The sequence below is a fragment of the Paramisgurnus dabryanus genome, chromosome 21, assembly GCF_030506205.2.
Source record: "Paramisgurnus dabryanus chromosome 21, PD_genome_1.1, whole genome shotgun sequence".
Taxonomy (NCBI): Eukaryota; Metazoa; Chordata; class Actinopteri; order Cypriniformes; family Cobitidae; genus Paramisgurnus; species Paramisgurnus dabryanus.
The window spans coordinates 18,772,990-18,792,280 of NC_133357.1; the positions used below are offsets into that span (position 1 = coordinate 18,772,990).

At 37.3% G+C, this 19,291-nt stretch overlaps 1 protein-coding gene across 1 annotated transcript; it reads right to left on the bottom strand.

Moving 5' to 3' along the window:
• Nucleotides 1–327: 327 nt before the first annotated feature.
• On the bottom strand, nt 328–19,216 carry ptk6b (PTK6 protein tyrosine kinase 6b). Its single transcript, XM_065286125.2, has 8 exons — nt 18,709–19,216; nt 15,308–15,429; nt 15,057–15,217; nt 14,601–14,769; nt 4,711–4,869; nt 4,242–4,423; nt 1,780–1,933; nt 328–1,253 (listed from the first exon to the last, which is right to left on the bottom strand). Exons 1-8 carry the CDS (start codon nt 19,125–19,127, stop codon nt 1,063–1,065), a joined length of 1,557 nt encoding a protein of 518 aa, XP_065142197.1. The 5' UTR covers nt 19,128–19,216; the 3' UTR covers nt 328–1,062.
• Nucleotides 19,217–19,291: the final 75 nt, after the last annotated feature.

Here is a 19,291-nt window from a genome sequence, read left to right on the forward strand (position 1 = left end):
TAAGACACATGTTGTTACAAACCTGTATAAATGTCTGTGTTCTGATGACCACAAAGAAAGATATTTTGAAAAATGTTTGTACCCAAACCGCTTCCATAGTAGGAAAAAAGAATACTATGGATGTAAATGGGATCCACGAACGGTTTGGTAACAAACATTTCTCAAAATATCTTCCTTTGTGCTCATCAGAACAAAGAAATGTATACAGGTTTGTAATGACATTTTTAGGTTGAACTACCCCTATAAAGTTGAAGATATATAGAAACAAACAGGTCAAATAGGTCACTTAAAAGGAAATAAATGTGTGATCTGATATGTGTATTCTTTGAGTTTAATTGTTAAGTAAGATTACCCTTATGAGGAATTTGGTAAATTGCTTACCTGAATATCAATACACAACACTGAAGATCACTGATCAATACAGTACAGAAAATACAGTATAATATACAGAAAATACAACATCATGTTTAATACACACTCTTAAAAAAATAAAGGTTTGCGAAATGCCAGGCTGTATGGTTTCATAAACAACCTTTAACACCCTTTTTAGCACCTTCATTTCTTAGGAGTGTAGTAGTTTGCATCATGATTCTTTGATGCATATTCACATATCCATCTGCTTTTGATCATAATGTACTTTTAAAAGTTTATACCTTTAACTGCATTGGAATAATGTCAATTTATTACAAAAAATATAACAATCTTTTTCCTTATAGATGAATAAAAAAAGACTTCCTTGAATTAATATTTGATTTCTCATAAGACTTGTAACTTGAGGCATTGTTTTCTAATCAGTGCAATCTACTATTACCTGACAACAGCAGGATTATAAAAATAACACCATATGTCTCAGTGAATTTAGCCCATAGAGAAAACTCCAAACAAAAATAAATGATCCCCTGAGAGCAGCTAAAAAGTGCTTAATATGTGCATGTTCCCAACTGGTGTAATGAAACACACCGGACTATTGTACATATCCAGTAATGTAGCATCCATCCTTAAGAACTGTTTTGCGGTCAGTCTCGTTTCACTTTCTCAGACCTCAGATATCTTTCAGCAGAATCATTCCAAGTCATTGTAGCTGCTGACGTTTTCAAGTTTGAGTCTCAGGTCTTTAAAATCAGGACGGTCCTCTGGCCGTGCACTCCAGCAGGACAGCATGATGTCATGCACAAACCCTGGACATTTGGATGGGGCAGGTAATCTGTAGTTGTGTTCTGTGACTTGTGCGTACACCTCATTTGCTGAATAACCTAGACAATAAACAAATCAATATAATACATTTTCTTGAAGTTTTATAATTTTAAACAGGAGTGTGAAATGTAAAATTGAATACAATAATTATATTTTAGCAATAGTTATACTACAGTGACTAAAGAGATTACTCATACTGCTGGATTAACCACACTGTACATTTTCTTTTTTTCAAGTATACGGTAATCAATTTGGAAGTCATTTCAACTTTCACTTTATATCTTGACTAGTGATGAGTTGCTGTAACTTATAAAATAAAGTTGACTTAGCTTAGCTTTTATTAAAAAAAATAAAAGTTGAAATGTCTTGTAAATCCAAGTTATACTTAAAAATGCAAAGTGCAAATATTTTTTTACAGTGCATTACAGAAACATAAAAATCATTTTGGTAATCACCAAGTTTAAGGCAGCTTTGGCACAAAAATTTTATTGGGTGGCGATCATGGTCTAATACATTTCTTTAACACTGTACATTAAACAGTGACATAAAAATGATACAAAGATAAAAAAACATCAAATTTATTACCTGGATAAGGCACCCCGCCATAAGTGAGAATCTCATATAGGAGAATCCCAAACGACCAGACGTCAGATTTGTTAGAGAAACGTCCGTGACTGATGGCTTCAGGTGCTGTCCACTTGTATGGTATTGTCCTTTCATCGGATATATAAAAAGGCTCCTAGACATAAATAAAGACATAGATTATTAAAATTTGTAAAGTTAATCTATAATCAATGTATTTTTTAATGTGTGGCTACACTAATGTTTACAATGTCTAATTCAAATGAACATTTATTGTTCAGACAAAAACAAATGAAGGCCATTCCTAGACACCTTAACCGTACTGACTTATTTTTTACAGTGTATTATCAGAGTTTAAGACTATGCAGCATTTTTGTCAAATCAACACATACTTTAATGTTACTTTAACTTAAACAATTTCAACTTGAATGTATAAGTTATGTCAGCTTTTAAGATGTTTTAAGTTCGTGCTGCATTTCTTTACAGTGTATGACTGATGCTGAACAGACTTCAGCACCCAAGATATACTCTTAACCCTTTCCCCGCCATTGATGAGTTATCTTGTCAATTAAGAGAGAAGATTTTCTTGCCAATGATGCTTTCCTGACAAGTTTTTACATTAATTTGTAAATCCGCTATTATCTACTAGATAAAAACGAATTTCACAAATTTTAGACTGGGTGTATGTTTTGATAATCTGATCTCTAACAAAATTCGTTTACAAAAATGCAATTATTTCAGCTTTTTGCTCAAAACTTGGTATTTTTGAAGAAACTACCCATATTTAAAGGGACACCAGGCAAGTCTGAGTGTTATTTCTCTACAAGCTCCCCCTAGTGTCTGGAAGTAAATGCTTTCAAACACACTGTCGTAAAAACGAACTGTTGTCCCTCCCCCTCGCAACCCAGCTTATCAGCTGTCAACCCATCTGAGCAGAGGAACCGGCTATTTCCAATCCAGTTATGTCTATCGAGGTAAGTAATATTTCCTTGCAAACTGATTTTTTTTATTGTCATGCATACCGTAATAGTATTTTTACAGTGAACGACCGATCTGAACGAGGCAAACTACTGCTTTCGTGTTTAGTTTTTTTGGGAGAGTGGGCATGATGAGAATAATATAATTATAAATAAATAATTAAATAAATAAATAAATATAGACAAGCAAAAAGAAAATGTCATTCGACCAGATGAACTTATAGACCTTACTAATATAACTTTAGACAAATATTATCCTTCTATATCTATCTATCTATCTATCTATCTATCTATCTATCTATCTATCTATCTATCTATCTATCTATCTATCTATCTATCTATCTATCTATTATATATATATATATATATATATAATAAGGGTGACCATACATGCCATTCTTCCCGGACGCGTCCTGGCCAGGATTTCGGTGCGTCTTCCTGACCGTATACGCAATCGTAGTTTCATTTTTACCTTAAAGTCTCAATGAAATTAAAATAAAAAACTGTAATTTGTTTTGTAATATTGTGGTATTTTTTACAAATGATTTATCTGTGAGCTTCATTAATGAAAAATTCATGTTCCCTCATAATCTTTAATCAAAAATGCAAATCTCCTCCCCTCCTAAAAATGATCTATCTTTACTTCCGGTCATAATGTACGGCAGGTGGGCGGGGTCCGGGATAATATCGCTGCGCTTAGCAATTAGCAACACGACCCAACTTCAAATGATCCAATCAGATCTCGATGGACAAATACAAATCTAGCCTTGCCTTATTTCATTTCAGAGGCCAGTTTTACTCGTATACACGTCACCACGGGAGAAATTAAGCAATTTATACTTCCGTTTCATGGCGACTTTAAAATGTAACGGTTGCTATTCTGTAATAATAATAATAATAATAATAATAATAATAATCCTCTATGATGTATGCAGTCGACAAATATGACTTCCGGAAGACGCACCCGAAATCCGGGCCAGGACGCGTCTGGGAAGAATGGCACGTATGGTCACCCTAATATACTGTATTAGGTCCGAAGCTCTTTTCTTGGAATCTTCCGTCAAGGGTTTTCGCTGCTTCTTCCCCGGCTCTGCCATTTGCAACAATCGCTAGCCGTGTTTCGTTCGCCTGCCTCTGTGTTGTTTGCCGTAAAGTGATTCTGCTTCTCGCCATATCTGAGACTTTGCTAAACTGAAGGATGGCGGGCCGGATACAGCGATCTTTCAAGTGGGGTATTTTTCCTACAGGCGTAGGGGCGGGCAAGAGAGTCTTCATTCATCCAGTAATGAGTCATTTAACCATATACAGACTTACTTTTTTTTCCTTTTGTTTGTTTGAAAGTAGAGGTTGTGTTCTTTCATTTGATATATTTGTATGTTTAAATATTTAACTAAATATTATATATAAAATAAGTGGAAATGTTGAAAGGAAAGGACACAGAGACAATAAAACTGGGTTATGAAGTCACCATGCCTTATATCACCTCACCTTAATGACCCGAGCCAGGCCGAAATCAGCTACTTTGCAGATATATCCATCTCCAACGAGAACATTTCTTGCAGCAAGATCTCTGTGAATACTGTTATTGGCTTCTAAATATGCCATCCCGTCTGCTACCTGACCCGCCATATCCAACAGAGAAACTACATCTAATGCCCCACCCTCTTTACCTGAAAATGAGATGCAGAAAGAGCACGGATGAACTTTACAAGGTGAGAGAGTTGATATAATATTACCTTAAAGCCACAATATGTAGCTTTTTACAACTAGAGGTCGCTATTACACAATAACAAAGGGAATACTTAATAGCTTTATAAAGGAGAAAAATGATGGGAGATGTTGTTTTGTACACAATGTAAGTACACAATATTACACTGTGCAAGTGTTTTTTAGATTTTTATTACAAAAATCTTACATATTGTGGCTTTAAATAAAAATAATGGGGGCAGTGACTGACCTCTGAGGAATTCCAACAGGTTCCCCTTCTCCATGAGCTCTGTGATGATGTAATAAGGGGTGGAGGACGTGCAGATGGCGAAGAGAGCGAGGAGATGTCTGTGACGCAATCGCTTCATAATCTGCACCTCCATCTGAAACTCCTTCTGCTTGAGGAAATCTGTGTTGGATAGAGTTGTACAGGAACAAATGTTTATATATCAGTTAAATGTTTTATTATAGGCAGGCGAGGGTGTCGTATAATCAGATTGACAATCAGCCTTGTACTGTGGCCAATTGTATTCACATATTTGCATTTGGCAGATCTTTAATCCAAATTGACTTGCATTACTATCAAGCTACGCATTTTTATTGGTGCATTTCTTGGCATTTAACCTCATAACCTTTTAATGCAATACTACATTTGTGTTACAGGAATGGCTCCCAGTATAATATTATTTATATGAAGAATCAAAGTTCAATGCAATACAGCAATGAAATAAAAACAATAAGAACAATGTTGGCCAAGCACAGCACAAAACTGTAATATGCAAGAATCATTCACTAAGTTACACTATAAAAAGTTGGCAAACATCCACAATCACCTGTAACACAATGTTTGTTACTTTCACCTGGCTGATCCAAACACAAAATATTTCAGTCATAGTAAGAAATACAGTAATATAGTAAAACATTTGAACTGCTGGGACAGATATACCTTTGAGGAATCAGTATGTACCTTTTAGGTACAACAGTGTACTTTTTGAAAAGGTACCACCCCAGTGACAGCTTTGGTACCTTCATGTGCTTTTATTTTGAGAGTGGGTTAATTTAACCCAACGATTGGGTTTATCCCTTTTTGACCAAGGGCTGGGTTAAAAATAACCCATCACTTATTGTTTGAGTGTACAATGCTATTTTTCTTTCTGCTTCAACTGTTTAGTTGTAGATTTACCAGTGTAGTGTCTTTGGGGTCATTGTCATCTTGTGTGACCCACATTTGTTCTGCTTGAGATCACTGTACATTGGCAGCTGCCAGAAGTGTGTGCTGCTGTGTACAATACAAACTGGTTGGTTGTATGAATTGTAAGATATTCATGCCCAGAGGCTGTAAGCAGAACAGGTGGTGCCTGCAATACTCGAATACATTTTCTCTGGAATGAAGCACTTGATTTGTGCCCATAACAACACAAAACTGCCCGACCATGTTGTTGTTTAGTAATGTCCTGGGGTGAATTTTTCAGCTCTGAAACTGACCAAAGCTGAAGTTCCCAGGGCTTCTGTCTGGAATATTGTGTGTGGCTTTTGAAGATTTTTGACCTGTTTAACAAATCTGCCGGTGTGGAGTTTCTTGAATGTCTACTGTACATCCTGTATGGATACAATAACCTGACAGTATAGATTTACTGACAGCTATGTTTTTCATTCTTTGCAGTATTGAATGCATCAAAACTACTTTACGAGGGAATCTGAAAATTCTTTGAGTTATTTTTATTTATCATGGTATTACCGGTACTGTGTTAAATTTATAAAGATCGGATATAAATTAAAAAACAATTTTCTTTTAAACACAATATTTCTTTACTGTTACAACACTGCTGCTGTAGCTAAACTGAAAAATGATCAAGTGTTGTGCAAACAACACAAAGTGCATGAGTTTGATTCTCAACATAATAAATCTGCATTTGCCAAAAGTTTAAAATGTTACAGAAATGTAAATGGTAACACTTTATAATAAGGTATCATACACATTAGTTAAAGGTGACATAGAATGATTGAACGGAGTATTTATCCTTGTTCTGTGATGTGACATGTAGACAAAAATGTTTTTGTTTGGGTCTGTAATGCCTTAGAAGCTTCCTAAAAACCTCTCTTAGATAGCTCTATTAGGGTGGGGGATTTTAAACAAGTGGTTTTGCACCTATTTGGCTCCCCCTACTGGCTTAACTTGCAATCTCATTACTGATTGGCTGACTTTGCTGCCACTCTAAAAATGTAGCCAATTATTTTAAAGTGGAGGGGCAGTTAGATGCCTGTGATGTCATAAGCATCAGTTTTTCAGATTGGGCCGTTTTCTGGCTGACATTTCTAAAAGAGGAATTTCTATGAGACTCAGATGTTTAGGATGTTTAGCACTTTTTGTATGTTTGTGAATGCGGGTAGACTACCATTATTCAACAAAGACAAGGTCTTTGTCCCCTTTAATGCATTAGCTAACATGAACAATATACATCATTAATATGCGGTATAAATATATAGTACATTGTTAGTTCGTTTCAACTAACTGTGGGGCAGTCATGTTCTTATGGTTATAGAGTTGGGCTTGTTAACCAATTGCAAGTAGCGTCAGAGGTCTCCTTGACCAAGGCAACCTTCGTCCAGTTGCTCCCTGGGTACTGGAGTGATAACTGTCTATTGCTCCGTGTGTTTATGGAGTGCGTGTGTTCACTATGTCACTTTAACTTTTAACTTTTTTCACTTTAACTAATGTAGTTAATTATTGTTATTACACTGCACTCTGAAATGCTGGATTCTGATTGGTCAGTGCCAACATTCCAAAGTTTGTTATTCCCAGATAACAAACGCTTAAAACTAATAACATGTCTCTCATCCAAGTACTCCGAGTCATCTTGGCAGGTGCAGTTTAATACTTAAGGGATAATGTTCAGGCAGCCGGTTGTCATTGCAGAAATAAGCCCAGACACTCTGATCAGTCTTGTATCACACTGAAGGGCTTTATTTTGTGATAACAACCAGCTGCCTGAACATTATCCAGCTTATTACATGGCTATTTACCTCATAAGTAAGGTAAGGAATATTAAATATTGATTTAAAATATTTTATTTGCTCATTTTTAATGAATGCAGACCTTCCGTGAGGAAAACCTGTTCATTTTTTGGTTTTGAGATAAGTCATTTTAATGTCACGAACACACTATTTGGTTTAATCATTTGTAAATATATTGTCATATATGTTCAGTGCTTGAAGTGGGGAAACAAAAGTTCTGGTCCTGTCTTGTGCAGCTTAAATATTGCTAATGCTAGCACAACGTGCGTGTGTGTGCGCGTCAGAAGTAGAAGATTACTTAGCAGTTAAGGATACATTTATCACATTTAATTGTAAATTATTTCACTTGCAATCTATTACACTGAAATATAATCATTACTGAAAGATAAAGGATAAAAAACTAAATTCTTTTCTAAATTGTATGAAACAGGCTCATAGTGATGTAGTACTCGAGTCGGTCTCGAGACCAATTTCTGCTTTCTCGGACTCGTCTCAGAATTGTTCCTACAAAGACTCGGTCTCGGACCACAGTGGGAGGAGAAGTACTCGTAATTTCAGACTGAGTCCTCAAGACCAACGCATTTTAATAACAACAATAATGTTGAGGGGCATTATTTGAAAATGACATCCCATGGTGCAATGCAAAGATACTGCCATCAGAGCCGTTTATTTATCTCTAGAAAAATAGGCAGAGATAATGCATGTGGTAGGGATTTTTTTAATGATAGTAAAAGCATAGTCCATATCAAGACGTTAAGACTGCTCCTCTAAACAATTCCCAATCTAGCTTAGTCTGTAGGCAGGGGCGTCATGCACCAATTTTTTTTAAGGGGGCACAGTGTCAAAAGCTCACAGAAATGTGTGCATACACAGACATCAAACGAAATATTATAGAGCTTTCAGTCTTTTCCATGGCACTTACATTTCTAACAATCTGAAAACCCCTGCTTTCATGCAAAAACCTCCAAAATAAGAGTGATGACTAACTTTAATATCAAATACGATTCAATCGGAATAATGACACATTTGCATCATATTTACATCTGAAACGGCATGTTTTATTTATTTAAGTCTTAATGGCTTGTTTAATTGTGTCATTAATGCATTTTGCACAACAACTGCATTATCATATAAAATTAATGTAATTTTAAATCCATAAAGTATATAAACAACGAAAATGACATTAAGCTATAGCCACGTGATTGATTTTAATGTTCAATAATGATTAAAAAAAATATGTTTAGATAAAATTATTAGAGGAACGGATTTTAGCATTAAATTTGAACTCATATGTGAGCATGTGAGATTCCGCGCCCTTGTGAACTTTGGCGTTGTGCCAAGAAGATGAATCTCTACTAATATAACGTTGAGACGGTCACATTTAAAACCATACATTTTCTACACAGATGAGGTTAACTGCACATTACCGTACTGGGGTTTGGAAATGTTGTGAGCGTTTCTAACACGTTTTAATTCCTCAGAGGAATTGCCAAATGCAGCAGCAAGCCAGCAACAGCAGAGAGCTCGTGAGTGCGCCCAGACGCTGAGGACGTCTGCGACTGCGCTGACTGCGGCGCCAGATGCCGCCAGAATAAAAGTAATGTAACATGATCAAAACACTATCGGAAAATCTCCGAAAAGTGACAAGGATGCAGCACAGAATGTATAATATTGTGCATATTAAACAGATTAAAAGTCAAATAACAGATTAATGGACGCTTATTTAATTTTGAGGTTGGATGCAAAATCCATTGGCTCAAAAAAACCAAGGGGGCACGTGCCCCATTAGTTTGAATGGGCATGACGCCTCTGTCTGTAGGTCTAATTGATTATTAACTGGGGTGATATTAAATCATGAATATGAAAACTGACATGTTTTATGGTCTTGGTCTCGACTTGCTTCCTCAAAGACTCGGTCTTGACTCGGACTCAGCATAGGCGGTCTCTTCCCCATCACTACAGGCTCATGAAGGCATTAGGGTCACGTGGTAGACACTCGTGGTCACGTTATCGTTAACATCAATGTCTGAGGTAGCGTTGCTTGTGCTGCAGCTATAGCACAGGTGCAGGTTTGCTCACAGGCAGTTTTTACATTATCTGGGTGAAGATCTGACTCGCATATCCTTTCTATAGATGGCTATTATTTGCGTGATTCACATGATTTCAGATAATTCACTAAGTGCCCCCTTCCTGTTATGTGATGTTATTACTATTAATCCCCCATTCGCTGACACTTCGACTCGGAGAAGGACAGTATCGGTGTTCTGTCGAAGTCTGTTCCCCCTTTGATGCTTATTGTACTTCATCACGTTACTTTTTTTTAAAAAATAGATTAAAGATTAAATGGCTAGGCTACTGAGATGTGTGCTGGAATGTAAGTTATATGTATTGTTATTTATTGGTAAATTAAATATGAATCGCTAAAGTACACATAAAAAGCAATACTATCATGTATTCTATATAAAACAATTTATTTAATATTTCATAATTGCCCTATTTTCTATTACATCTTCCTTAAATTTATAGCCTTCATGTTTGTTCTAAAACTATTATAAAACTATAATTAACTATAAATAACAAATTATTATGCAAAGGCCTATTTATATATTTATAACACTTCACATCGTTTGTGTGTGTGGATGATTCTCACGAAATCCAGATTTAGAAGGTGTCCAACATCAGATTTTTTTAAAAAGCCCTTGAAGCCATTTTTTTTTTGCACATATAAGATTAAGATCTGAACTTACTATAACCATTATTTTTAGAGGATTTAAAACATATTTCCTATAGAATTATTTACATTTTTTAGATTATCATTATAAAAAAAAATATCATAACAGCAACATGATATTACATTAAATAGATGCATTTACAAACTCATGTTTCGGTAATGAGAACTAAAACGTTGTCTAGGTACTATGACAAACAAAATTTTAACTTTTATCTGGAGAGAAAAAATAAGAACTGCTTACCTGGAAGTCATCTTGAGTGTCACAGCTAATTATGTCCCTTCCAACAATTTTTGTTTTGAAAATGTTAGTTACTTGAGGGCGTAAAAATGATTGAAAATTGTTGTGGAGGATGAGAAAATTGGTCTTGGACACATTTATATTCCTTATTATTGTCTCTCCATTTACCAATGATCCCCAAATACCACATGTTTCTTTACTGTAAATGTTTATAGTATTACATGCACTGAAGCTTTTATTTTTTAGATTTTTTAATTTTAAATATTTCCATGTCAAAGAACCCAAATCCAATCATGGACACGTTGCGGTAATGAAAATTTTCCCCTTAAATGTGGAAAAAACAACAAAATTGGTTTGTATGATGTCATTTTGAAATCATGTGCAAAATAGTACATGAAGAGATGTTTGTAACTGTATGCTTCTTATTTTGATACTCTTACTTTGCATTTACTTTTTTTATCAAAATGTTTCATGACACCTCATAAGTCTAATTTCGCGAGAATCACCCGTGTGTGTGTGTGTGTACTATATTTATAAATTTATTTAGTATGTAAACATAATAATTTTAGAACAAACAGTAGGGACAATAAGGAAGAAGACATAGGCTATAAGATATAAGGTTAAAAGAAATAATAGAAAACAGAAAAAATATGAAATATTTAATAAATGGTATAATGATATTGTGGCTTCTAATCTTTAATTTTTCCAAATAAATTATAAACATAACGTGATGAAAACGCCAGAATAAACACTACACTAAAGGTAAACATTCTGACTTCGACAGAACACCGGAAACATGTGAGAAGCCCCAAGGGCTCCATACTGTGACCAAAATGTTTTTATTTTCAAGTACTCGCGCATTTGCGGGAACCCATGACAAAAATACGGAATATGTGATCGGGTTTTAGCCGCACGTTTGCATGATGCATCCATTGTTTAATGTCACCATGCGCTCAGTTGAATTTATACCGTAACAGATGGGTCTACGCAACCCGGATAAGGTCAACACATCTCACTTAGAATCGCGAGAAGACACGCCCGTGCAAGTTTAAAATTAGACATTGCAGAGATAAGAGATAAATATAGTGGGAGAACTTAAGCTGACATTAACACCAAAAACATTATAGATGAGAATAAAGGTCTACATCAGTGCCCAGTTAAGGAAAATTGGATAGAAGATGAGAAGCGTTTAAAGGACACAAGTATGTATATTGCACTGCCACTCATCTCATTAAAATATTCTATCTGAATATAACTTATTGTATATGTATGTATCTTATGCCTAAAATTAGTCATGGGGCTTATGTGTGAATCCTCATAACTTCCTATTCTGAAAGTTTCATCAATTGTGTATAATGCCACATGCAGCAACTGCATAAAGTTAACTCTATTAACTCTTTCCCCGCCATTGACGAGATATCTCGTCAATTAAGAGAAAACGCTTCCCCGCCAATGACGAGATTTTCCGACTTTCCGCAATACCGCTATTATCCACCGCAACTTTTTAAAACCGGAAGTATTGCCCTATGGCAAGCTGCTGCATGTCCGTGTCTGTTTTAAAGATCGCTCTGGATGGGATCTCTATGAAAAGTCAGTCACAAAAATTGAATTATTTTTGCTTTTTGCTCAAAATATGGTGTTTTTGCAAAAACCTACCCATATTCAAAAGCTGATTGCAAAAGAACCACTAAAGGTAGGATGAAACGGTTTTTTTTGTTTGAAAGCAGAGGGTCTGTTCTTTCATTTGGTATATTGTATGTTTATTTATTTAAAGAAGAACATTTTCTGGAAGGCATTAAACTTTGGTGAAAATCATGAAAAACGCTGGCGCAGGCTGGCAACTTTTTTTAAAAACGCTGGCGGTGAAAGAGTTAAGTATTTTTCACTAATGCAGTTAATTTGGGAAAATGTAAATAATTGCATTGCAGGCTGATTTAGTGTGAGTACACCCTAATGCCGAGTTCAGACTGCACGATTTTAACCCTGATTTTGACTTGCTGACAGGTTTTGAGAAATCGCAGACAAATGCCCGAAATCACAGGCAAATCGATGCTCGTGCACGCGAGTGACAATCACACAGTGTGAATTATCAAGGATGTGATCTGAGAGAATTGCCGATAAGGCGGCGACACCTGTGAGATATTTGGCATGCTAATTGACCTGTCGGCAATTCAAAGGCATGCCGTGTGAAATGTGTTTTAACTGAAAATAACATCAGCGATGAACTACAACCAATGAGAGAGCAACATACAGGACAGTTAGAAGTTCGAAGAGGAGTCTCTCCAAACATTTCCTTCTTCATAATCTTTATTTATTCTTCTTTCTGCTGCAAATGAGCACACATGCAATTTGTATGGTAAGCTTCTTGCAGGCTACCATTTTTAATAATTATCCCACAGTCTCACGTGAGAACTCCGGTCTTGGACGCGTGACATCACGTTCTTTCCTTCGCGTCACTTCGTTTGGTTGTGAGACATAATTTGTGGACCGGGACAAAGTTGTCGGCGATTCTTCCTACGGTAAAGTCATGCAGTATCAAACCCCCTGTCGCCAATCCATCTTGCAGTCTGAACTCGGCATAAGGGTGTATTCACACTATCCAAACCAAACCGTGCTCGGGCGCGTTTAACCCCGTAAGCCTGGTTAGTTTGACTAGTGTGATCTAGTGATTGGCTCATCGTGCCCCCAGCCGGGATTCAGAAGTGGGCTGGAGCGCGGTTCACCTGGGCTCAGGCACGGAAGGCTATGGTATGAGCGCAAACGCGCCTGAGCGCAATTCAAAAGGAGAAGAAGTCAATTGCATGACCACTCACCTTCATCTGCCTCCGTAAAAACCTTTTGATGCGCACAGCAGGGTTAAGTAAATGTGTGAGCTGCACATGTGACAGATCAACAAAGCAATTTGATGACATGTGAGAGGGCTGTCTGTAATCACGCACCAAACGACTCCGAATAAAAGACACAGACTTATCATTACGATGGGTTCCAGTGTTAAGAGAGCGCTTTACTTCCGGCTTTTTTCAAAACAATTACATCTTAATGATGAAAGCGCGCCTGGGCTTAGATCCATAAAAGTACAGTGTGAGTGCGTGCACCTGGGGGAGTAGGGAGAGGTGACAATCGCACTGGGGCATGGTTTGGTTTGGATAATGTGAGTGCTCCCTTAAAGTCGCCATGAAACGGAAGTAGCGATTGCCTTATTTTCCCCGTGGTGACGTATATCCGAATGAAACGGCTTTTGAGATTAAATAAGGCAGGGCTGGATTTGAATTTGTCCATCAAGATCTGATTGGATCGTTTGAAGTTGGGTCGTGTTGCTAATTGCTAATCGCTGCGATCTTCTCACGGACCCCGCCCACCTGCCATACTTGTGACCGGAAGTGAAGAGAGATCGTTTTGAGGAGGGGAGGAGATTTTCATTTTTGATTAAAGATTATGAACACACACAATTTTTTTTTAAATAATGAAGCTCACAGATAAGTCATTTGTTAATAATACCACAATATTAAAAAAAATATATATATAGTTTTTCATTTCAATTTCATTGCGACTTTAAGCTGTGTGTGGGGGGCACTACACTGTGTTAATCCGGGCCTGACACTTACACACTAAAGGAAACGTAAAATCGTGAATCGGACCATAGGCGACCTTTAAAATAGAGAATGAGTACCGACTCACTTCAAGCCCTGTATATGTTATTAAAAGACATTTATATTCAATTTTTGTTTAATATTAAACTGTACATGTCAAAATGATTTGCTGCATCCGGGTTACCGTGTGTTACTTTTGAGCAATTGCTATCTGGGAATATCAAACCTGCAAATGTCGCAACTGGCCAATCAGAATCAAGCATTTCGATGAGCCATGTAATAATTCATATTAATAATAAATGCAATATAAATATGCATAAGTAATAACATATATGACAATTTATTTACAAATGATTATGCATGTTTAACATATTAAAGACAGGGTGGGTCATATCTATCTTAGTTTATTACGTTCAGTTTGCTTTGTGGTTATGTATAGTAGTATTTGACTAGTGACGTGAATCTATGATGCTTTCGATGTTTTCAGTGTGTGAAACTATTCTCATTACCTTATGTTATGTGACATCAGTGTGACGTACGAAAAAACTCAGCTAGTTTCAGCTCACCATTGTTCTTGAGGATTTTGATGGCCACATGAATTTGATTTTTCCATTTGCCCCTGTAAACATCAGCAAAGTGGCCCCTGCCAAGCTCCTCTTCGATGGTAAACTCCTCCTTTGGCAACTCCCACTCATCCACTGTTGAATGTGATAAATCCTGTGGTTGAGGTTTTTTCTAGAGTGAGAAGTGACAGGAAGTGATGTAAATATTTTTGCATTTGCTGTGTATTAAATATAGATTGTTTGTTTGCTGATGAATTAATACACAAAGTGCAAATAGTGGGCAATTTCAAAATCTGACTGATGTTCTCAAAAATATGAAGCAACTCTCTTAACCACTTCCTCAGATTACAGAACGGAAAGAGGGCAGGAGGCAAAGACAAAGATGACCACACGGAGAGCAGATTGAGCACAAACAGAACAAAAAAGCGTGCAATGTGGACAAGTCAGACTTTGTCTTACCCTAACACACGGGCGTTTGAGTTGACCCACAGTGGCCAATGGGTGACTTTGATAGTATTCAACCAACTCTATCACGCTGGAAAATTTTAGAAGCTGATCCACAAAGAAATGATCACCCGTCTGGTAGATCTTAAAGTGTTTTGGTTGGTTATGTGCCTTTACTGTCAGAGAAGGTGCAGGATTAGGAAAAGGCCAACAGTTTGAGATTACAATTTTAAATACAATTCTACAACTTCAGCATCAATACAAACCTGAGATCACATGACCCACGCACTCAGACTGACTGATTCGAACAATAAAGGAGCCATCGTGATTTGCAGGTGACATAAGGTGACCTGAAGCCTCAACTCGGCTCATCTTTCCAAAGAACCACCTAAGGGGGAATGAAAAACAAGGGTCTGGTGTGCAATTCATCACAAGAAATTTAAGCATTTCATTTATAAATCCACTAATAATCAATACAGTGCAGGAGAAGGTTACTGAGGAAATAATACAGTCACATTTACAGGAACCTGTGAAGCAATCGCTACTTTAGCCAACACTCGTCCATGCACACTTACAGTAATACAAGAGATACTGATTATGTGTGTTTGTTGTGTGGCTTAATCTCATAAAATGAAACTGTAATGACATTTAAAGCATACACTGAACCAAACAGAGAAGGAACAGCAGCCTTTACAAAATATACCTTGGTTTTATTGTGGTAAAAGTGTAGTAACTATTGTTTTATAATTGTAATCATGATATTGTTATAGTAAAAGTGTAGTATCTGTGGTTTTATAATACCATATATTGTAAAAAAAATATGGACGTAGTGTCCGTGACATCACCCATAGGTTGGTGAAGAGCTTTTTTAAAGTTTCAAGTAGGCGATGCCTGCTGTCACCATCTTGGCCACGCGTCACTGCGAATCACTCGCGCATAACGGGAAATGGGTAAAAAGGTGAGATGTGGGTAGAGCTGAGGTGTCTGGTCGCTGAACTCAATGCCCGTCTAGCTCGACTCTAGTGACAGCAGTGGCAGTTCACCCGTCAATCACGTGGCCACGCCCTTAATTATGCAGAACTTTAAGGCTTAATATAATTTAAACTGATGAGTTAAAAAAATTCACCCCCTCACAGTTGTCATGAAGGGTGAAATTAGTTATACAGACCATAAACACTTTTTGCAACAGGCTGTAAGCATATTATTTTTCTGCTCTGAAGTTGAGCATTTTAACATGGAGGTCTATGTGAATTAACTCCCTTTTGGAGTCAGCCTCTAGCGGTCAGTCGATGAATTGCAGTTTAAGTCAATTCCGTATTGGCTTCATCAGAGAGATTGGAATGTTGCCCCTCGTGTTGTACTCATGATTTCATTCCTTCCTCAAAAGCGCTAATTTTGTACAAAACTCATCAATCTGAAAAGCGTGTTCCTGATTGGCCAGCTAATCTGTACGTTGTGATTGGCCTGAATACCTTTGAAGTCAGCCGGAAATGTGACGCTCCTTACCATGTTTGAAAGTTTCGCTCACAATGCAATGCTGACAGGAGTTAACTTACAGGCTGTGAGTCTGAAGCGGAAGGAATTATGATACTGTTGTGTCCACATCAACAGGCCCAGAAAGTAAACTGTTGCATACAATCTGTGTGTTTGTTGTAGTCCAAGAAAAAAAATGACGTTGGAGACGATAACTCGTGTCATCTTTTACTTTGGGGTTTGTACGTTTGCATATCGTTAACATGTACTAATAAACACTTAAACACCAAAGGAAATTTAAAAACATGAATTGGACGATAGTTGCTCTTTAAAAAAGTATTTCACACTTGTAATTTAGAAGCAGGGTTATCTTTGAAATTAACCCAGGGTTATGAAACCCTGCTAGCCCTGTTTTGTGGTGTTAACCTCGCATTGCTGTGCCAAACGCACGCAGTGTGAAACGAAGAAAGGTTAGAATGTTATGACCTCAATAGGCTTTATGCCCAGCTGCACTACTTCCTGAACTTCAGCCAGCTCCTTGTTTCCTGTCTGCCATTATTGGACAAACTGATTAATCCGGGTGTGTCTGATTATTGTTGTTGTGACTACTGAGGTCAGGCACACCTGGATTAATCAGTTTGTTTGTGACTACTGAGGTCAGGCACACCTGGATTAATCAGTTTGTCCAATAATGGCGGACAGGAAACAAGGAGCTGGCTGAAGTTCAGGAAGTAGTGCAGCTGGGCATAAAGCCTATTAACAGCTGAACAGCTAATCAAGGTGTTCAGGGTTGCTTGATAATTACAGACAGGTGTAGGAGCAGAGTTTCAGACACCTGCCCTAGGGTTTAGAAATGTGACGACTTGCCCCAATGTCATTAAGACAACTTGCCACATAGTGACATATGTGCTTATTTTGGCAAAATAAGCAGCAAAAGTATCAAAAGACACATTATTGTCTCCTCTATTTTGTGCAAAATATAAATATAAAGTGTACATTTTTTCCTTTTACAGAGCACATATTGTCTGATTCACGTTTTAAAATTTCCTTTAGTGTGTAAGCGTGTGTCAGTACATGTTAATGATAATCAAAAGTCTTTTCTACATCACCAATCCCAGGAAGTAAACTGTTGACTGACATTATCATACTACGGACTCACAGCCTGTAAGTTAACTTCTGTTAGCAACCAAATCTTTCAAACATGGTAAGGAGCGTCACATTTCCAGCTGACGTCAGAGGTATTCAGGCCAATCACAACATACAGATTAGCTGGCCAATTAGGGGCACAGAGCTTTTCAAATCCATGCGTTTCAGAAAGAGAGTGAAATCTGGAGCTACAAAAATGTACGGTATGTGGAAAATAATGTGTTTTTTGAACCATAAACCACGCAAACACATTGTATTATACGAAATGCACAAAATAGCGTTGTTTTTTAGCAATTAAATAGGTGCACTTTAAGCCAAAAAATAAGAAAATTGTGCTAACGTCAGATTAGAGCGATCTTGACCACATGTGAACACAAAGTTAACTATAGAAGTTGTCACACAAAGTGGGCATTTTTGTTTTTTGAGATAGAGCCTCTAGTGTTGGAGTTATGAACAGTGTGACTTACCCCGCTCCCCCTACCTAAGATATGATTATGGTAAGTGTAGTACCCATGCTTTTATTACAGAAATATAGTACCAAAGATTTTATTATGGTTAAAGTACTTGTGGTTCTATTGTAGTAAAACTGTAGTACACATGGTTTTATTAAAGTGTAGTACCAAGTATTGTTAAGATAAATGTGTAGTTATTATGGTTTTATTCTATTTAAAGCACAGTTACCATGTTTTTCTGTAGATTTATTTGTATTACTGTGGTTTATTCACAAATATAATGGTTAACATGTGGTGAGGCAATGGTAAATAAGTGGTAATTCTTTTTTGAGACAAACACCATAGTTATCCTATGGTTACTGTAGTAAAGCCGTGGTTACAACAGTTTAATAAAATCATTGTTACTTCCTTTATTACCATAATTAAAGCACAGGTACTATACCTTTACTATAATGAAACCACCGTTGGAGCAAATAATACGTCAGCAGGCACCGAAACTTTAACAGTCTGGGCAAATGATAGATAGAAAACTAACTTTTTTATAAGTATAAACTTTTTAAGCAAGTTAGTTCAAAGTAAGTTTGTGTGGCACTCACGGCTGGGACTCCAGAGACTCCACGCGCGCCAGGTAATTGTGCGGAACGAACCCGGTGGCGAGAATACAGCCGTTCGTGTCTGTTTTCCTCGCTCTCCACCATTCACTCGAACTGTCGACAATTTGGAAGATATCACCCGTTTGAAACGATATCTCGTTTATATCTCGAGCCTCAAAGTCCCACAGAGCCGTATATAAAGCATTGTCGTTCCTCCGAGGCGGCTGGAGAGCGGGGTGATTCGGTCGTGAGTAACGATTGGAATCCTTCGGATCATCGTCAATTGCATTGTTGTAACCTTCTCCCGTATAACCACGGTCAGATTTCACCACGTTTCCATCCTCGTCCCCCGACGACGATCCGTATATTCTGTCCCATAATGCCTTTAGACATGGGCATGCTGTCCTCAAACATTCCCCCATGTGAAAAGATTTGCGCCCTTGGCCGGCGCGCTCCCGAGAGGAGACACCTGCTCTGCTGGATGCCGATGTAAAGAAAGCGACGCGAGGCACGCGCTTCAGGGAAATGACAGAAGTCTACAATCTTCCGCATTAATACCACGCCTTTCTTTGTACCACAATGACAC

Bases quoted from the DNA above. Each gene is read 5' to 3' on its own strand.
- ptk6b (XM_065286125.2), bottom strand. From the start codon at position 19,127: ATGGGGGAATGTTTGAGGACAGCATGCCCATGTCTAAAGGCATTATGG. The intron at 14,770-15,056 runs GTAAGACAAAGT...TTCTCACTCTAG, and splicing joins TCAAACGCCCGTGTGTTAGG to AAAAAACCTCAACCACAGGA. The intron at 4,870-14,600 runs GTGAGCTGAAAC...TATCCAACACAG, and splicing joins CAAAATCCTCAAGAACAATG to ATTTCCTCAAGCAGAAGGAG.